The sequence below is a fragment of the Megascapheus bottae genome, chromosome 3 (assembly GCF_031878675.1).
Source record: "Megascapheus bottae isolate mThoBot1 chromosome 3, mThoBot2.hap1, whole genome shotgun sequence".
NCBI lineage: Eukaryota > Metazoa > Chordata > Mammalia > Rodentia > Geomyidae > Megascapheus > Megascapheus bottae.
Window position 1 is genome coordinate 30,244,472 of NC_143511.1, and position 16,852 is coordinate 30,261,323.

Below are 16,852 nucleotides of genomic sequence, written 5' to 3' on the forward strand. Positions count from 1 at the left end.
CAGAAGTGGGGCTGAGGCTCAAGTGGTAGAGCTCTAGCCTTGAGAAAGTCCAAGGACAGTGTTCAGGCTCTGAGCTCAAGCCCAGGAATGGCAAAAAAAAAATAAGACAACTGCACATCCACAACTACACAACTGACTCCATGTACATTTCCCTTGTACTCCTGAAATCCATGATCTGTTCCTCTGCCTGTCTCTCTTTCTCCGTTTTGCTGCCCATGTGATTGTCTCTCTCCATGTCCCTCTTTCCATGTCTGCTACTGAGTGTCTTTCTGTGTGTCTGTGTGTGTGCATCTGTCTGAGTTTGTGTGTGTTTCTGTGTTTGTGTGTTTGGCTTTGTGTCTGTCATCCTCCTAAGGCATTTTCTACTGGGCACTACCTGTGATGTGAATCCAGTGACAGAGATGGTTTGAACTTTTCCAGAGATCTCTGAGTTCTCTCTAGTTCGTCCTGGGCCTTCACCTGGACTTGATTCTGTTGTGAAGCCTCTGTCCACAACCCTAAAGCTTGTCACGCAAGTGTATTTCTGTTGGCTGCCACTTGATGGATTGTTGCTCTGTTTGGTGGAGTAGGATAGGATATTGGGGGTCTGAAGGGGCATCTTTCTTTCTTGGTCAGGGGAGACAGATCAAGGGATTTGGGGCTGCTAAGCAAGTCATTTTCCAGTGTGAGATTGTTTCTGAAGCCCTGTCTCCCATGTGAGCAAGATGTAGAAAAGTGTGTTGTACTGAGGGCTGTGGCCATCTTGCCCACTGGCGGCTGTAAGGAAGACACAGCATCCCAACTGTTGGTAAAGATGGCTAGTGTCCACTGTAGCTCAGAGAGGACTGGCATGGTGGAGTGTTACGGACTTAGTTGTTCTTGTTGTCAGAGTCCCACTTTAGCTCCAGATCCATTTTGGCCTATTTCAAATAGTTAATTGGAGATAAGAGGTCCCACCTTGGCCTGAGCACCTTTACCCACCCACATTTGCACACAGGCCTTTGTGCGGGTGCCGTATGGTACAAAGCCTGGGTTCGGTCCCTGAATATTTTTTTCTTGTTGTTCAGGACTACCACTTGAGCTACAGATTCATTTTGGCCTTTTTGAAATAGTTAACTTGAGGGAAGAGCCCGCGCCTTTGCCCGTGTGCCTATCCGCACCTGCTTTTGCGCATGCCATAGCAGTGCTGGGCTCAGGTGCCGTCAAGACTAGCACCTGATCTACAGATCCATTTTGTCCTTTTTCAGAGAGTTAATTAGAGATAAAAGCAAGACAAGCGTCCTGATTAAGCCGCAGATTTTATTTTTCACACCGGGGTTTATATGCCTCTTCAGGAGAGGCAGGAGGGGGTGGGGTATAGGAACTGCTTGGGGTAGGGAGTCGGGTAGTAGGATGTTTGCTCGGGGTAGAGGCCAGGTGGTAGGATGTTTGCAAGCAGGCACGTGTTGCTACGTGACGTAATCCCAAGATGCAGGCGCGTTCTTACACTAAGAATTCAGGGCGTGGGAGAATGTCCCCGACCCTGGGGTGGGCAGCATCTCAGTGCTTGTTCTTGGTTGCCTCCCTTGCTGCAGCAATCAATGGGATGAGGCAGGAGAGGGGCTTGGCAACCTCGAGGAACGGATGCTGCAGGAGCTCTTTAGCTGAGCCTCTCTTTTCCACATCCATCTCGAGACAGCGGTTTAAAAAGTCCCGGAAGATAGGCGACACCTTCTCTGGGTTCTGAAGTTTTGGAGTGCCACTGGTGGCAATGAGGCACAAGGCCCTCAGAGGGTTTTCATTGAAGTATGGGGGCTCTCCTTCCATCATTTCAATAGCCACGATGCCCAGGGACCAGATGTCAACCTCGGGTCCATAGGGCTTTCGCGTTACCACCTCGGGTGCCATCCAATATGGCGTTCCCACCATGGTGCTCCTTTTGCTCTGTTCTGGAGTTATCTGTGCACAGAATCCAAAATCGGTTAACTTGACAGAGCCATCCATTCCCAACAGTATATTGTCGCTCTTGATGTCTCTGTGAATGACTTGATTCGAATGTAGGAACTCTAGGGCCTGCAGACACTCACGGCACACAGCAGCAATCTGTCCTTCATCCATACAGATTTCTGTCACCACATCTGACAAGGGACCTCCAGCCAAGTATTCCATGACAACCCATAGCTCATCTCCTACAAGGTAATTGTCCAAGTAGTTTGCAATATTTGGGTTCTTGTTTTCCCTCATGACCAGGATCTCATTAATAATCAGCCCTTTCTCCGGATGCTGCTGCAGATTCATCTGCTTAATGGCCACCTCCTGTCCTGTGGCTACATCCATGGCGGTATACACAGTTCCCAAAGCACCGTGTCCAATCTTCTCAAAGCGCGTATACTTCTTCTTAGGATCACCCACACTCACTATGCTCCGTAATTTCTCTAAGATGTCCTCATCAGACATGTTGGGTTTCTTCTGCTGCTTCTCAATATGCCGGGTCAATGGATCTGGTGGAGTGGTGGTATTCTCAGTAGGTGAAGTGGGAGATGTAGCCACGGCCCGAGTTGGAGTGATAGGAAGTGGTTCAATCACAGTCGGTGTATATATAGACGTTGTGTGCTCTGGATGTGGAGCAATCACTGGAGAAGAGGCATCGTCATCATCATGTTTATCTTCTAAAACTAGAGGCCCCGCAGGGGTCTCAGACACAGTCTTCACATTCATTTGAGCTGAAAGGCATAAATAGGAAGACTGTGACCAGTCCAGATGGGAAAAATCACGCAAGACCATAGCAGCAAAGTAAAAGGCAGTAACTGGGGCATGGTGGCTCATGCTGTAATCCTAGCTACTCAGGAGGCTGAGATGTGCCTTGTCTGTATTTTTGCGTGTGTGTCTGTGTTTCTGTGTCTGTACCTGGCTATGTGTCTGTCCTCCTCCTAAGACATTTTGTACTCTGCACTGAATGGGATGTGAATCTCAGTGACAGAGGTGGTTTGAACTTTTCCAGAGATCTCTGAGATCTCTCTAGTTCATTCTGGGCCTGCACCTGGGCTTGATTCTGTTATGAATTCTCTGTCCACATCACTAAATCTTGTCATGCAAGTGTATTTCTGTTGGCTGCCACTGGATGGATTGTTGCTCTGATGTTTGGTGGAATAAGACTGGCTATTGGGGGTCTGGAGGGGCATCTTTCTTCCCCGGTCAGCTGAGAGAGATCAAGGGATTTGGCTACTTGTTTTCCATTGTGTGATTTCTTTTTTCTGAAGCCCTGTTTCCCATGTGAGCATGATGTAGAAAAGTGTATTATAGTGAGGGCAGCGCGGCCAGCTGGTCCGCTGGCAGCTGTAAGCACTGCCCTCCGACTTGAGGTATCTCTGTGGGGCGGCTCCCTCTCCAGGCAAGTTAGGGCATGGCAGGACTGTGCAAGGGCTGGCATATCCAGCAGAAGAGGGGCAGTACTGAACCCCTGGGCATGCAGTACCCACTTTGGGCTTAGCGTGCCCAAAGGCCACCCTTGTGCCGCTGCCCCCAGCACTTCGGATGAGCCATGACCCCCACCTGCATCCCCTCCTGTCATTTCCCTTCCTGGCTGTCTGCATGGGACTCACTCAGTTCCTCAGAAGCGTACTGTACCAGCTCCAAGTCTTTGGGCCTGTGCTGGCGCGGCCAGTGTTCCCCTGTGGCCTCCAGGATGTCGTCACTAAGCTTCTCCTGCTTGGTCACCTGCATCCAAATAGCAGAGAAATCATCAGGTGCAGTGTCCAGTGTGTGTGTGTGTGTGTGTCTTCCCTCAAGTCAGTGTCCAAGGATCCTCTGGAAGCCTTGCAGTGCACAACAGAGGACTCCCCCATGAGGATGGGCCTTGCCCACTCTCCTCAGTAGTGTGCCATCTGAGCACCTGTCAGCCTGAACCCCTTTATTTCTTTTGCCTCTGGGCTAAGGAATCAAGTGTGCATTTCAAGAGGACTCATCAGACACACTCATGGAAACTCAAGAGAGGGAGGAGGCCCAGATCCAGGGCCCCAGTTCCTCCTACCAGCCGGCCTGCTGTGCTCTGGAGGAGGTAGTGGTAGAGGATACAACCTGGATCCTTGTCTCCCTTTCCTGAGGCTCTGAGCTGAGCAGAAAGGAAGACACAGCTTCCCAACTGTTGGTAAAGATGGCTCGTGTCATTGTAGCTTGGAGAGGACTGGCAGGGTGGAGTGGTATGGACTCTTGATGAGGAAGCATGAGGCAGCAGAGTTGAGCCAGGACTCCTGCTCACTTGAGCACTTGGTAGAGGCAAGGGGCTTCTCCTAAGCTGGGCCAGTTGACTTGGAAACAGTCCAGATTGTGCTGTTTCCATGTCGTCAGCAGCCAGACTCCTGCCCTCCTGACTAGTTGTGAGGCCACCAGGTGGATTCTGGTAGGTTGGCCACGCAGGATTTCTTTGTGCAGCCTACTAGCCCTGCTCCCTCCCTGTGTGTGAGAGACAGCCAGTTGTCTAAGGGAAATGGACTAGATTGCCTGGGAAGGCCCTGTTCCCGACTCCAGGCTCTAGATAGCTCTTCCTCTCAGGAAAGTGAAGAAGGTCAGGTGTGGACTGTGCCTTAGGCAGCCAAGGACTTCCTGTGCTTTATCCCTTGTTCTTGCTTCAGGACTCCTCAGGGTCCCAAGTGTGCTCTTATTCTTGCCTGGTGAGGGAGCATCATTCCTCCCTCCTCCCTGTCAGCAGGGGCCCTAGGCACTGTCCAATGCCTCCAGCATAGCATGGTGGGTTTCTTACTGTGCACTCCAAGTCATCTGTCTTGTGGAAGGAAGGGTAAGGACGTGGAGAAGGGCCCAGGGCTGTGCACTGGCTTGTGGGAGACATCACATCAGCGGAATGCCCCTGTGCCCCACTCAGCAGGATGCCTCTGTGCACATTTCCTGTGTGCTCAGGCAGGCTCACCTTGATGACACAGGAGTCTCCCCCATGCCTCTGGGTAACTAGTCTCTGTGGGGAGCCGCTGCTTCCCACTCCTAAGGCCCAGCTCTGGCTGCTGGCTGTGCTGGGCTCAGGTGTGCTGCAGGCCAAAGAAGAGGCTGGGCTGCTGCATGTCACATGCCTGCGTGCAGTCCCTGAAGATGGCAGGGAGGCACAGGCCCCGATCTGCAGAAACAACCACATCAGGACAGGGGTGGAAACCCGACGGGTGCCCGAGACTGGAAGGATGTCTGGGACCTTCCAAACAGTGTGTACATGCATGCGTGCGTGTCTGTCTGTGTGGGTGAATGTGCCCACACGGGTTTGTGTAGGCGAGCAGCTTGCACTTTCAGGTCTCCTTACATGTACCTCTAGTTGGCCAGGTAGGACTGGAGTGGAGATGCGGGGTGTCGCCTGTTCCTGGTGTGGACAGGATTCTCCCCGGAGGCTGGCGTGTGGTTGGGTTGGGGCCTGGCCAGGGCAGTGCGCACTGCTGCGTGAGGGCACTTCAGCTGTGTCCCGATTGCTGCTTCCTGTGCTGGGGCCAGGCTGGGCCTGGTCCTGATATGAGCAGTGAGAGCCGGCACTGAAAAGGAAGTGAGTGCTGTGGGCAAGGGGATTCAGAGAAGGACTGGCTTGCTGGAGGGAATTCCCCCACACCATCCCAGACCCTGCTCCCCACGACCCTGCTTGCCTGCTGCTCCCTTGTAGGATCCTTCCAATCCCCATTTCCCGAAGGTCCCCCCACCCCCCTTTGGGTTGGAGGGATGGATGCAGAGACAAGCAAGGGGAGCACAGCGAGTCCCAGAGAGCTGCTGCCTCTGAGCCCAGCAAGGACAAGTCAGCGTCTGCCTCTGGGGCTCCCCAGTCCCTGCCCAGCATCTTGCTGGCTCCTGCCCCCACAGCCCATGCACTTACTTCTTGCTGCCTGAGAGCTTGTGTCTGGGTAGGCTGGGATTGCTACTCTGCTTGCGGGGCTCTAGTGCACAGGAGAGCTCGTAGCTAAGACAAGGCATGGTGCTGAGGTCAGCAAGTGCCCTGTTCATGCCACTGCCATAGTTGGCCTGGACTTGAGAGCCTGCTGGCCACCCCCCCCCCTCCTGAGTCCCTCCAAGGAGTTTGTTGGCTCCCCTGCACCCAGGTGCACACCTCAGCCTCTCCAGCACCCACTCCAGAGCCAGCCCTTGTCCTTGAGCAGTGTCTGCCAACCCACCTGGCCTCTTCACTGAGCCGCTCCAGGCCCCTGAACCAGGCAAGAAAAGTGGCATCCACTTGCATGTTATAGTAGCTGCAACTGTGTTGCAGCACCTTCAAATGCTGGATGATTGCATCTTCCTGGTGAGGGAGAGCACAAGGGCAGTGCTAGGGCTAGGGGGGTTTGGGCTGGCCACAGTGGGTTGGGCCCCTCCAGAGCAGAGCTGTGCTCTCCACCCTCCCTGTCTTGTCTGTTCAGCTGCCGCTCACCTTCAGCAATTTCATCATCCTTGTTCTTTCCTAGAAGACAGAAGGGAATGAATGCAGTTTGAAAGGGGCCCCTGTCCATTTTGGACCTGGGCTCAGGGCCTCCTGTAGCCTGGGCATCCCACGTGCACACACACGAGTAGGACGAACTTTTGGCGGAGGCTGGGGAACAGGGTGAATGAACCCGAGTTCAGGTGCTGTGGTATCTGACACTACTGTCTGAGGACAGACACTGTGTGTTGAGGTAGAAAGACCTTTCCGGGTACAGGGCTTGCTTGTTTTAGGAAAGCCTGGCTTCAGTTGTGCCCCAGGATCTCCTGTGGAGGGACTTGAAGTCCCAGCTGGGCTCTGTGCATACACACAGCTCAGTGGTTAGGCAGGCCCTGGAAGCCTCTGGTCAGAGGGGGAGAGGACTGAGCTCAGAGCATGGCCTTGGGTTGCCAGGAATGCCAGAGCTCAGAGTCTGGGAGAACTTCAAGTTGCGGCTCAAGGATCCCAGCGAGGCCCTGGCTACTCACATCATGGCCGTCCTCATAGGCACTGTGGAGCATTATGAGGTCCGTTAGAAATATGCCCAAGTAAGGAACAACGCCCTTGGTCTGCACCTGTAGTATTGGGTGTGTGATGGTCAAGATCCAGGGCCCAGTCCTTCACCATCCGAGGGCTTCTCAGCCAGCCCTCAGCCCCACAGGGTCTCCCAGAGCATAGTGTCCTGGGGGCACTGGCGACATGGTCTGTGCAGAGCACATTCCCCATTGCTGCCACTCCAAACTGCCCCTCCACCCCCCGACAAAATCTCCCCTGCCCCACAGGCAGAATTCAAATATTACAGGCCCATCCCTGCCTACCAACCCCGCCTGCAGACTCTGCCAAGCCCTGGTTCAGCTGAGTCCAGTTCCCCCTTCCACACTGCCAGCTAGCTCAGCGAGGTGAGCGTGTTCAAGATTGCAAATCACCCCTCTACCTGGGTACCCTTTGGACTGAGGTCAAAGGGGCACAGAGGAAGGTTAGGCTGTATGTCTTCTCTCTCAGGCAAAGTGGCCCAGATCCCAGTCACTCACCATAGTTTGCAGCCACCTGGGACTTCCTTTGAGGCGCTTCTCCTTGGTGGTAAACTTGCAGGTCTCCTGCCAGAATTGAGCAGAACTGTTGCGTGTGCGAGATTTTCCCTTTCATTGTCTTTGTCTTGGGAGTGTCATGGTTTGTGGGCTGTACCCCAGCTCCTACCAACTGGCAGGTGAAATCTAGCTTAGGCTCTGTTCTTGCCCCCCCCCCGAGTGCTGTGGCATTTCCCTGGGGGGCGTGGCTTCCTCTGTCTGCTTCCTAATCTGGAGAATGTCCCTATGTCTGTGGGGAGACTCAGCTTCTCCTGCCTGCTGGTTGCCAGCAAAGATGTTGTGCCGATTGACATGAAGGACCAGGGACTTCTCAGAACTCTGCCTATTCATTTCTTGTCCCCTCTGGGCAACTCCAAACCCAGTCTTGGTGGTGTGGCCTGTGTGCTATGTGTCTCTGAGGAGTAGGAGAAAACTGAAGTCCTGGGAAGGAGGAGGAGGAGGAGGAGGAGGAGGAGGAGGAGGAGGAGGAGGAGGAGGAGGAAGAGGAAGAAGAGGTGGTGAGAGCGGCAATGGCCTCTCGAGTGCCCTGAAATTCAGCCAAAGAATTGAGCAGGAGACTCTGATCAGAGTCCAGTCAGGGAGCTTTGCTCTGTGTATGAGGAGGTGGGAATATGCAATATCAGACTCCTTCCTGCTGACCTCAAAGTCCTGGCTTTCCTCAGCTGAATAGGGTAGGTTTCCAGAGAAGTGGGAAAACTTCCTTTGTCTGCTGACCCAGTCCTCAAGGCCCAGGTAGGAAAGTCTGCCTCTGTGCAGCTTGGAGAGCAGATTCCTTGGGCCCAGGTCAGTTTCTATGAGTGTTGTATGGAAGGGGTTGTTCTCTGGGATGCAGTGGCAAGAGTGTCATGAAAGATGACAGGGTGGTGGCTTAGTTTCCTCAAGTCATTTCTAGTTACAGAACTCGGCGACTGTGCGTGGGCCTTGACACTGGCACTTTGAGGCTACTGTTTTGCCATTTGAGCTACAACTCCATTTCCCATTTTGGAGGGTCCATCTTTCTGATTTGACTGCCAGGCTAGTTGTGACCAGCCATCCTCACTTGTCCTCTCTCTGTTCTTAGGGAGATAGTGGTGGTTTTCCAGGAGTATTTCTCAGGTCCTTCACAGCTGCAGCTATGTGCTAGGTACCTCTCAGCTGTGATGTGAGCATGAGCAGCATCTGTGTAGATGAGCTGAGAGCCACACAGTGGCTCCAGATGGACACAGTGGGTCTGGATGTGTGCAACCAAGCCCAGTGAGTCCTCCATGCTCTTGAATCCTCAGAAGCCCCACAGGAAGCAGGGTAGAGCTGTCCTCTTGTGGACAGTGCCTCTAAACCATTGGGCTGGAGTCAGTGGGAGGCATGTGGAGAGTGGGGTACATGGTTTGGGGAGAGGCAGCCATTTTCCCTTGGGCTTATAGCACATGTGGTCCCAAGCCTAATGCTAGAGCTCTGGGTAATTGGGAGTCCCCCAAACAGACAATCCTGTGCATGCCTGGACCCCATTGGGCTCCTAGCAACATCCCGTCCCCAGAGGCCTCCTAGGCCTCCACATGTCCTGACCTGCATGAATGCCTCACACATTCCTCTTTGGCCTTCCTCTCCAACGAGAAGCCCAAGTGATGTTGAACAAAGCCTTTCAGGACAGTACTGATTCCTGCGTGAGCCCCTCCCCTCGGGCCTCTGGCCTGTGCCTTCTCCTCTTAGTCTCCTACCTTCACCAGCAGGTCTCTGCTCTTGCTGTAGTTGTTTTCATGCGAAGTGATGGCTTCCAGCTTGTGGAATGTTACCAGGGAAATCCTGCAGGGAGGCCAGAGAGAAGGTGAGAATTGAGAGTGTGTAGACGCCATTTTGTGGAGGATCAAGCCTCCCCCGTCTCCACAAATGATTTCGCTGAACCCCAATGACCCATGGTGCAAGAGCAGGTTCTTCTTGCTGGCAGAGTGCTACATTTTCTACTTCTACTGGACACAGTGGTGTGTGTGTGTGTGTGTGTGTGTGTGTGTGTGTGTTTCGAGGAAGACAGACATGAGCTTCCAGAGGCCTGAGCAGGATTGCCTAAGTTGGGGTTAGCCAGGAGTGCGCCATCCAAAGTCCATAGCCTGAATGTTTGTTTGGGGCTGGAGCACAGTGAGTTTGATGCCTGCTTCTCCTTTGTGGTAGGGGCTCACCTGGAGACCAGCCTCCATGTGTTGTGGAGTCGGAAGATGGCTGCACTCTGCAGCGCAGAGATGATGGCATGGAGGGAGGAGAAGTTCCTCAGGATTCGGCAACCCTGAAGATGAAGATTGTGTGAGTGTTTCTTGGCACTGCTGCCACCTCTGGTCCTGGACAGGAGAGGGTTGCTGGGAATGGCAGGGCTTGGAGAGGGCCCTAGGCCTACCCAGTCAGGATTTGGGCTCCCACAGGAGCTGAGAGCAGGACAGTGCAAAGAATGGGCAGTGAGTGAGCTGGGGATGGCTGGCCCTGGAAGCATGTGCTAGGCAGGGAGGGACTGGGCTCCACAGAGAGCTTTGAGCTCAATTCCCAGATGCCCGGGAGAGAAATGGCAAGTGCCAGCACATGGTGTAGCATACCGCGGCCACCTCAATCCAAAACTCGACTCGGCGAGCCCTGTCTGGGGCTTCCATGCTGTGGTCGCCCAGGCAGGTGGTGATCACGCAGGACGCCACGTTGTTAAATTGGGTGACTATGGCCCGGATGGTGGGGGCCAAGTTTTCATTGCCCTTCTTGTGCCTCTGGGACCAGATGCAGCCCCGGCAGTTGTTGGGCTCTGCCTTCTCCAACAGTGCCTGGGGAAGAGGGCCAGGGCCACCAGGCTCGGTCACAAACCACAGCGGCATCCCTGTCCCCCACACAAGAAGATTGAGCTCAGAACAGGGAGCAGGCCCCCCACCCTGTGGGAGTACCTGGATGTGCTGTGCCATCCCCCAGCACACCTAAGCCCTCAGGGACTGCCAGGATACAAGGGTGGGAGAGGGAGGGCCGTGGTATGCCAAATATTCTCAGTCCTTCCTGAAGCATGCTTGGCCAGGCAGGACCTTGCTTGGGCCCTGTCCTAGCTAGCGCACGTCTGTCTCTGGCATAAGTGCTGGCATAGGACCCACCCCAAACTATGGCCAGCCCCTTAGGCTGCGTGGCAACACATCAGGTGCCCTTCATGTCAGGGGTGTGCGTTCTAAGTGCTGGGGCTGCTCTGGGCTCCTCACAGAAGAGGGTGACCCAAAGTCCTGGCTGCCTGACTTTCTGCCCCCGAGCTTGATTGTGCAAAGTTCCTGGGAGTGGAGTGGGGTGTCATGTCGTCTTGAGAGATTGCACTTGAGGAATGGCTAGATATGGTAGGGCTCAAGCTGGGGCAAGAATGCACGGGTGCCGGGGCAAGGAAACAGGGTGGCATTGGGGATGGGAAGCCCGCCTCCACTACTTCCAGCCCAGCCCAGCCCCTCACCACATCCATTGCCGTGAGCTGCTTTGACACACGGTGAGGAAGGGCAGCCAAGGCAGGAGGCAACTCTTGGCTGCGCCCACCCTGTCTGGTGGCACTAGGAGGATGGCAAGCTTCTTGGGCAGGAAGTGATGTGTCCTTCGGCTCAGATTCCCCAGAAGCAGAGGGAGCCTTGTCCACCACCACGACCAGGGTGGAATAGGCCTGCAGGTGAGGAAGGCTGGCAGCTGCCCTCTCTTCCCTGGGCATCAGAACCACGTTGGCAGGAGGCTCTGGCTCAGTCCCAGGAGCCAGTGTGCCCTGCGCACTCAGAGGCAGAGCCAAGGTGTGTGGTGTCTCCACGGCAGCCGTGGAGACTGCTGCCTCCTCAGCCTGGAGCACCACAGCCGAGAGGCGAGACGTCTCCATCTCCGCAGGGGATGCCCGTGCGTCCTGGAGAAGGAGCACCGGGGTCAAGCTGCAACTCGACTCCCCGTCATCCCTGCATTCTGCTGTGTCCCCTGGCCTGAGCTCCAAAGCCCTGGTGGAGCCTGGCTCCATGGCAGCACTCCATGATGTGGATTTGGAGGCTGGCGCTCCCCAGAGATAGAGCACCCCAAAGAGTGCTGCTCCCACACAGAGGGCCAGAGCCGGTGTCTGGGCCAGAGATAGCATAGCAGCCAAGGGCAGAATGACATGTGGCTGCTCATCGGAGGCTGTTTCTCCAGAAGTGAGAGGTGGAGCCGAGCTGACAGGTGGCTCCGTGGCAGCCCTGGAGGCGGCTGCTCCATCAGCACTGAGCATCACTCGCAAGCTGGCAGAGGCCTGTGCTGGTGCCACAGGTGCTGTAGCTCTCACAACACAGAGCCCCACCGTCGGTGCTACAACAAGAAAGAGCACGACCCAGGGTGCTCCTAGCAGGTAGAAGAAGATGCTGACGGTCACAAAGACCTCCAGGTCTGCACTGGAGGCTGGTCCTCGGGGGTCGGGGACCGGGGCCCCGGTAGAAGCCAGCTCCTTGTCAGTACCCCAGTCTGATGCTCCCTGAGCCCCGTGCTCCGCAGCCACGGAGGCAGATGGGACGGATGTGGCCCAGGAGCCCAAGGCTCTCACTGCACGGAGCAACAGAGTCAGTAGTCCTAGAAGTGAAAGCACCGCAGTGGGTCCTCCGAAGAGCAACAGCAGCAGAGCTGGCATGAGAAACACTAGCAGCCCTGCACCGATGGCTAGTCGTCTGGGGCTGAGACCTGGAGCCCAGCTGGCACCTGGCTCCCGCTCAGCACTCCAGGCAGCTGCTCCAGCAGCACCACCCCCCGAAGCTCTGCTGGAGTGTGGCTCTGGTTGGACACAAGAGCCTAGTGCTGTCCTGGCACAGAGCAGCAGAGTCAGTGCTCCCAGCAGCGAGAGCAGCCCAGCTGGGGCTCCCACGGCACAGAGCAGCAGGGCCAAGCTCAGAAGCCACTGCAGCTTAGCACAGAACGCTGCTTGTTCAAGACCTGGAAGCACAGCCAAGGGGTCTACTGGCTCTTCTTCAGCAATGGCGTCTGCTTCTTCTTCCTGGCTGCTGAGCAGAGGAGGAGGAGGAGGAAAGCTGGAGCATGGCTCCATCTCCCCACCTGGCACTGGCTCTCCTGCCCCAGTTGGCTCCGGAGCCAAGGGCCAAGAGGGCTCCAGCTCAGCACTGGGCAGCGCAGCTCCCTTGGCACAGGGTGCCAAAGCCAAAGTGGGAGCTGGAGGCACTTGAGCACTGGCTGCTCTTGCCCCTTCAGGACTGGGCAGCAGAGCTGGCCCGGCACATGGCCCTTCCTCTTGACAGGATGGTTTTGCTCCCGCAGGCCTGCAGGCCATCTTGCAGGTTGAAGTGGCCTCTGCTTGGGCTCCTGCTGGTGCTCCTCCCACTGGGCTGGGGCACGCATTCCCTGGTGGCCGGGAGTCCAGATCCCAAGATGGTATGGCATCATCAGCCAGCCGGGCTGCTGCTGGAGCTGCAGGACAGGACGACACAAGAGCTTCTCCGTGCCTGCTTGCTTGGGACTCTTGGAGAAGCGCCACAATCCCCTCCTCCCTGAGCTTTGCCCGCCTGGGAACTTCCACCTAGCCTATTGCTCAAGCAGCCAGCACCCACGCTAGGCTTCAGGCTTCTCTTGCTCCCAGCCCATGGCTACTTCCGGGGTCTCCACCAGCCAGTGGTGCCCTGCGACCTCCACCCCTTCCCAGGCTGTGGGTCAGTCCCAGGCTGCGCACCCACAGCCTCGGTCTGGCTGGGCTCCCGGATCCCCAACTGTGCAATGATGTGGGAGACCCGGCGCTCCAGGTCAGAGCCACACATGTAAAGCCTCAGGTGTGCGCGCAGGCGCTGCAGGCAGGCATGCTGCGATGGTGCCAAGAAGTCCTGCGGGTGGTAGTCCAGCCAGGTGCTCAGGAGGCAGGAGATGGCCCTGAAGGCGAATGGGTGGGAAGCAGAGTGTGAATGAAGGCCGGCCCCTCCCGGGGTCATCCTCACACCCCTGTGATGTTGGCTGCCCTTTCAGAGAGCAGCACATCCCAACAGGGGCACCTTTGAGCTGTGCCACCCCTGCCCAGCCAACCTAAGCTAGGCCGGCAGAGGAACTCCAAGGAGGGATCCAAGACCAAATGCTGGGAGCAGTTCTTGCCCCTTCTGCTCTTTCCAGTGCCTTCCTCCTCTCCCCCCTGGGCCACTCTCTCCATGCTAGACTCCAAGATGGCTTGCTATCCGGCCTGATATGTAGAGGGGTGTGACACACATCCTCAGGCGCTCTGCTGCCTCATTTCCTAGCATGCTCACCAGGGCTGTCTGCCTTCCAGAACACCGTTGAGCGTGGCGCTGAGCTCTCCCTCACACCCCTAGCAGCATGTCAGGCCCGCTGACCAAGCAAAGATGTGTCTTGGCCTTTTTTGGAGCTCATGGTGAGCTGAGCAAACCTGCTTAGTAAGGTGTGTGGGGAGCATGCCTTCTCCTGGGGCTCAGCTGTGGACCCAGCCTCTAGTGGTCCTCATATGAGTAGCCCTTGCCTGGGGTTTTCCCTCTGCTGCCGAGGATGCCCAGATCCCATGACTCCCTTGATAATCATAGGTGTTCAGAGCTCCTGATTGGTCCATGTCTCACTCACAGCCCCAACTCCAGCACACACACACAGAGGAGTGGGCGCGAGTGCGCCCACGTGCACGCGCAGACCTTCACACTCGAAATCAAGCACACACTGGCAACCATGCAGACACACATAAAGATGAGCACGAGAGTAACACACACATACACACAAACACACACCCATGGATTTTTCTCCAATGTGGAGCATGCCCTAGCTGGAGATCTCATCCCACTCACTCACTTGTAGAGCTTGTTTCGAGGGATGACATCCTCGCTGGAATGCGGGAGGATGTCAGTCTGTCCAGAGGAGCCCATGGGGGCTTCCAAAGTCCTGAGCCTGTTGAGGATTTGAAGCATCACTGGCTAGCCCAGGTCAGCCAGTCCATGTCTGCCCTTCTTGTACCACCAAGCACATTGCCTGCATATTGGCCCTCCATGAGCACTACTTCCCATTGGTGCCATGCATGAGGACAGTAGCCCCTGGGTGATGAGCTTAGGAGTACAGGTGCCTTGGCACTTGCCCCAGCCAGCCCTGCTCTGTCTCTATCTAGGTGGACGAGGTCATGCAGAGAAAACGGGTTGCCTTCTTGAAGAGGGACAGTGCTTTGTTGGAGGCCTCAGAGATACACAGCCCGAGAGAAGAGCCTGCAGGCCTAGACAGGACAGTGCAGCATGTGTGCCTGTGCCAGGGTAGCCGAGGACTTCCCTGCTTTGCTCCTCAGGCAGTGGCAAGTGCCAAAGAGGAAGTCTGTGTGAGCAGCCCACGTTGCAGGCTCCACTGCCAAGGCTTCCACTGCAGCTCAGGAATCCTGTGCTGTTGGAATTGGCACTCACCTTGTAAACAGCAGGTCCAGGACCTGAAGGGTGTCTGCACACCTTCTGTAGCTGTTGAAGAAGGTGTGGATGAAGGTGGAGTTGTCCAGCAGCTGGGCAAGCACCAGGTGGTCCACCTGCTCCTGCAGTGTGCCTGCCGCGGGGAACTCTGACCCGCAGGCATCGGGCGTGCCTGGGGACAAGTCCCCTTCAGTCTGGAGGAGAACCACACAGGGACAGTTCAAGTGCCATGTGCAACACTACAGGAACAGTCATGGACACACACAAATAACTGCTAACATTTGACCACTCACAGGAACACACACAGGGACACTCACAGGGACACCCCCCCCCCGCACACGCCCCTACCCCCCCTCCACACACGCGGGAAGGAAAAGTGGTGATGCACAGGGAGATGAGGGTGGAAGGTGTCCTAGCCGTTTCCTGCCCTGGTCTGTCCCATGTTACCCTAGAATTCCTCCGGAAAAATCTCCAGAGGCGTCGGTGGCGGAGGCCAGGGCGCACAAAGCATGGACGCAGGCGCCCCAGGAACCCTCTCCGCCCATCACTCAGGCCTGAGCCTCGACCAGTTTGCCAGCAACAACTAAACATCTTTGCAATGGACACGATCCACACAAGTGCACTCTCCGAGGCTTGTGTGGACTGTGAATTCCTGGGAGGACCCCGGGGTTCTGAGTCCTCTGAGCCATTGTGATGTCACCTCTGCACAGCTCTTCCCTTGAGCCCTTGATTATGACCCAGGCTTTGCAATGTGCCCTGTTCAGGCCTTTTTGTGCCTTGCCCAGGCCGACCACTGGCCATTGTGACCCAAAGCCCTGGACCAGTGGCCCCTCATAGAGCTAGGTCAGAGGCTCTGGCTGAAGGGGATCTATCAAGGTGGGGTCTTAAGCACACAGCCTTGCCCTATCCAGATGTGACCCTGGATAGGAGAGGATGACTCTCACCACTCCAAAGACTCCCAGAACTCTCAGGGATTCAACCTCCTGATTCCTTGTCTCACCAAAGTGAGAAAGTGACACACATCTCTGAGGGACTGCCTTGACAGGGAACACTTGCTAGGAGATCAGATGCACTGAAACAAATGCAACTCCAACTCTTCTAGTCCTGCAGAAGGGTTCAGAAAATGCTACTTGATGGTTGACCACGTGCTCCTCTGCTCCACAGATAGATGCAGGTGACTGAGCCTCAGAGAACATGCCCTGGGTCCTAGAACCTGCCCCAGCCCTCCCACGACCCACAGAACTGAGCCCTCTATGTCCTTTCTGTAGACAGCCATGGAGCTAGGGGTCAGACTCACTGGAGCCTATAGGTGCCCAATTCTGAGGAGCCCTCCCGTGGACCTAGCCTAACCACAGCACCTGACTTCGGAAAAGTGAATCCCAGTGTGGGAGCTCCATTACCCAGTAGATTGAACTTGTGACTTGGGGAGACTCTGTGCATTCCACGTTGCTCTCTCCTTCTAGCCGGCCTCCCCTCACAACTCCTAATGACTCATCTGACACAGTCATGGCTGTCCCCTGGACTGGACTCTGGTTTAAAGGTGCACCAATTCCATCCAACAGACAAGAGAAAGAAGAGAAAAGAGACTAAAGGAAATAATAGGACTGAGATTCAGCGAAGCGGGTCACTCTCATTGTCCCCCTTTCTGTCTCAGTACTATCAGTGCCACCATGAGTGCCTCCTCCAGCCCCAGTGAATGTATGAACTGCGGAAATGGCAGAGATAAAATTAGACTAGTGAACTTACAGTTTATGCATATCCAGTTTATTATATCCTTAAATAGTCCAACACTACTTGTTCCACAGTCTGTGGAAAAAATAGGCCATTGTATGAAGAGGTCAGGGAGAGAAGCTCAGAACAGACTTTATAATTTGGACAAATAGCCAGGTGATTTTTATTTCCCCACAGACAGATTGCCTCAACTACATTCAGGTGCTTCAACCTCTCAATGCCAGCTTCCTGTATGTGTGTGGGACCAGCACGTTCCAGCCCAATTGTGACTACCTGGTAAGACCATGGACTTTCCCTGT

At 55.4% G+C, this 16,852-nt stretch overlaps 1 protein-coding gene and 1 long non-coding RNA gene across 2 annotated transcripts; both read right to left on the reverse strand.

Moving 5' to 3' along the window:
* Positions 1–1,269: 1,269 nt before the first annotated feature.
* LOC150065163 (serine/threonine-protein kinase PAK 1-like) lies at positions 1,270–4,996 on the reverse strand (the record flags this gene model as incomplete). Its single annotated transcript, XM_090329318.1, has 3 exons — positions 1,270–2,681; positions 3,561–3,675; positions 4,883–4,996. Coding segments are annotated over 3 exons (1,392 nt in total), but the record flags the coding sequence as incomplete, so codon positions are not given.
* Positions 4,997–5,403: 407 nt separating this feature from the next.
* On the reverse strand, positions 5,404–6,185 carry LOC150065164 (uncharacterized). Its single transcript, XR_016534914.1, has 3 exons — positions 6,111–6,185; positions 5,816–5,899; positions 5,404–5,483 (listed from the first exon to the last, which is right to left on the reverse strand). It is a non-coding gene; the product is annotated as an uncharacterized LOC150065164 (long non-coding RNA).
* Between the last annotated feature and the right edge of the window lie 10,667 nt (positions 6,186–16,852).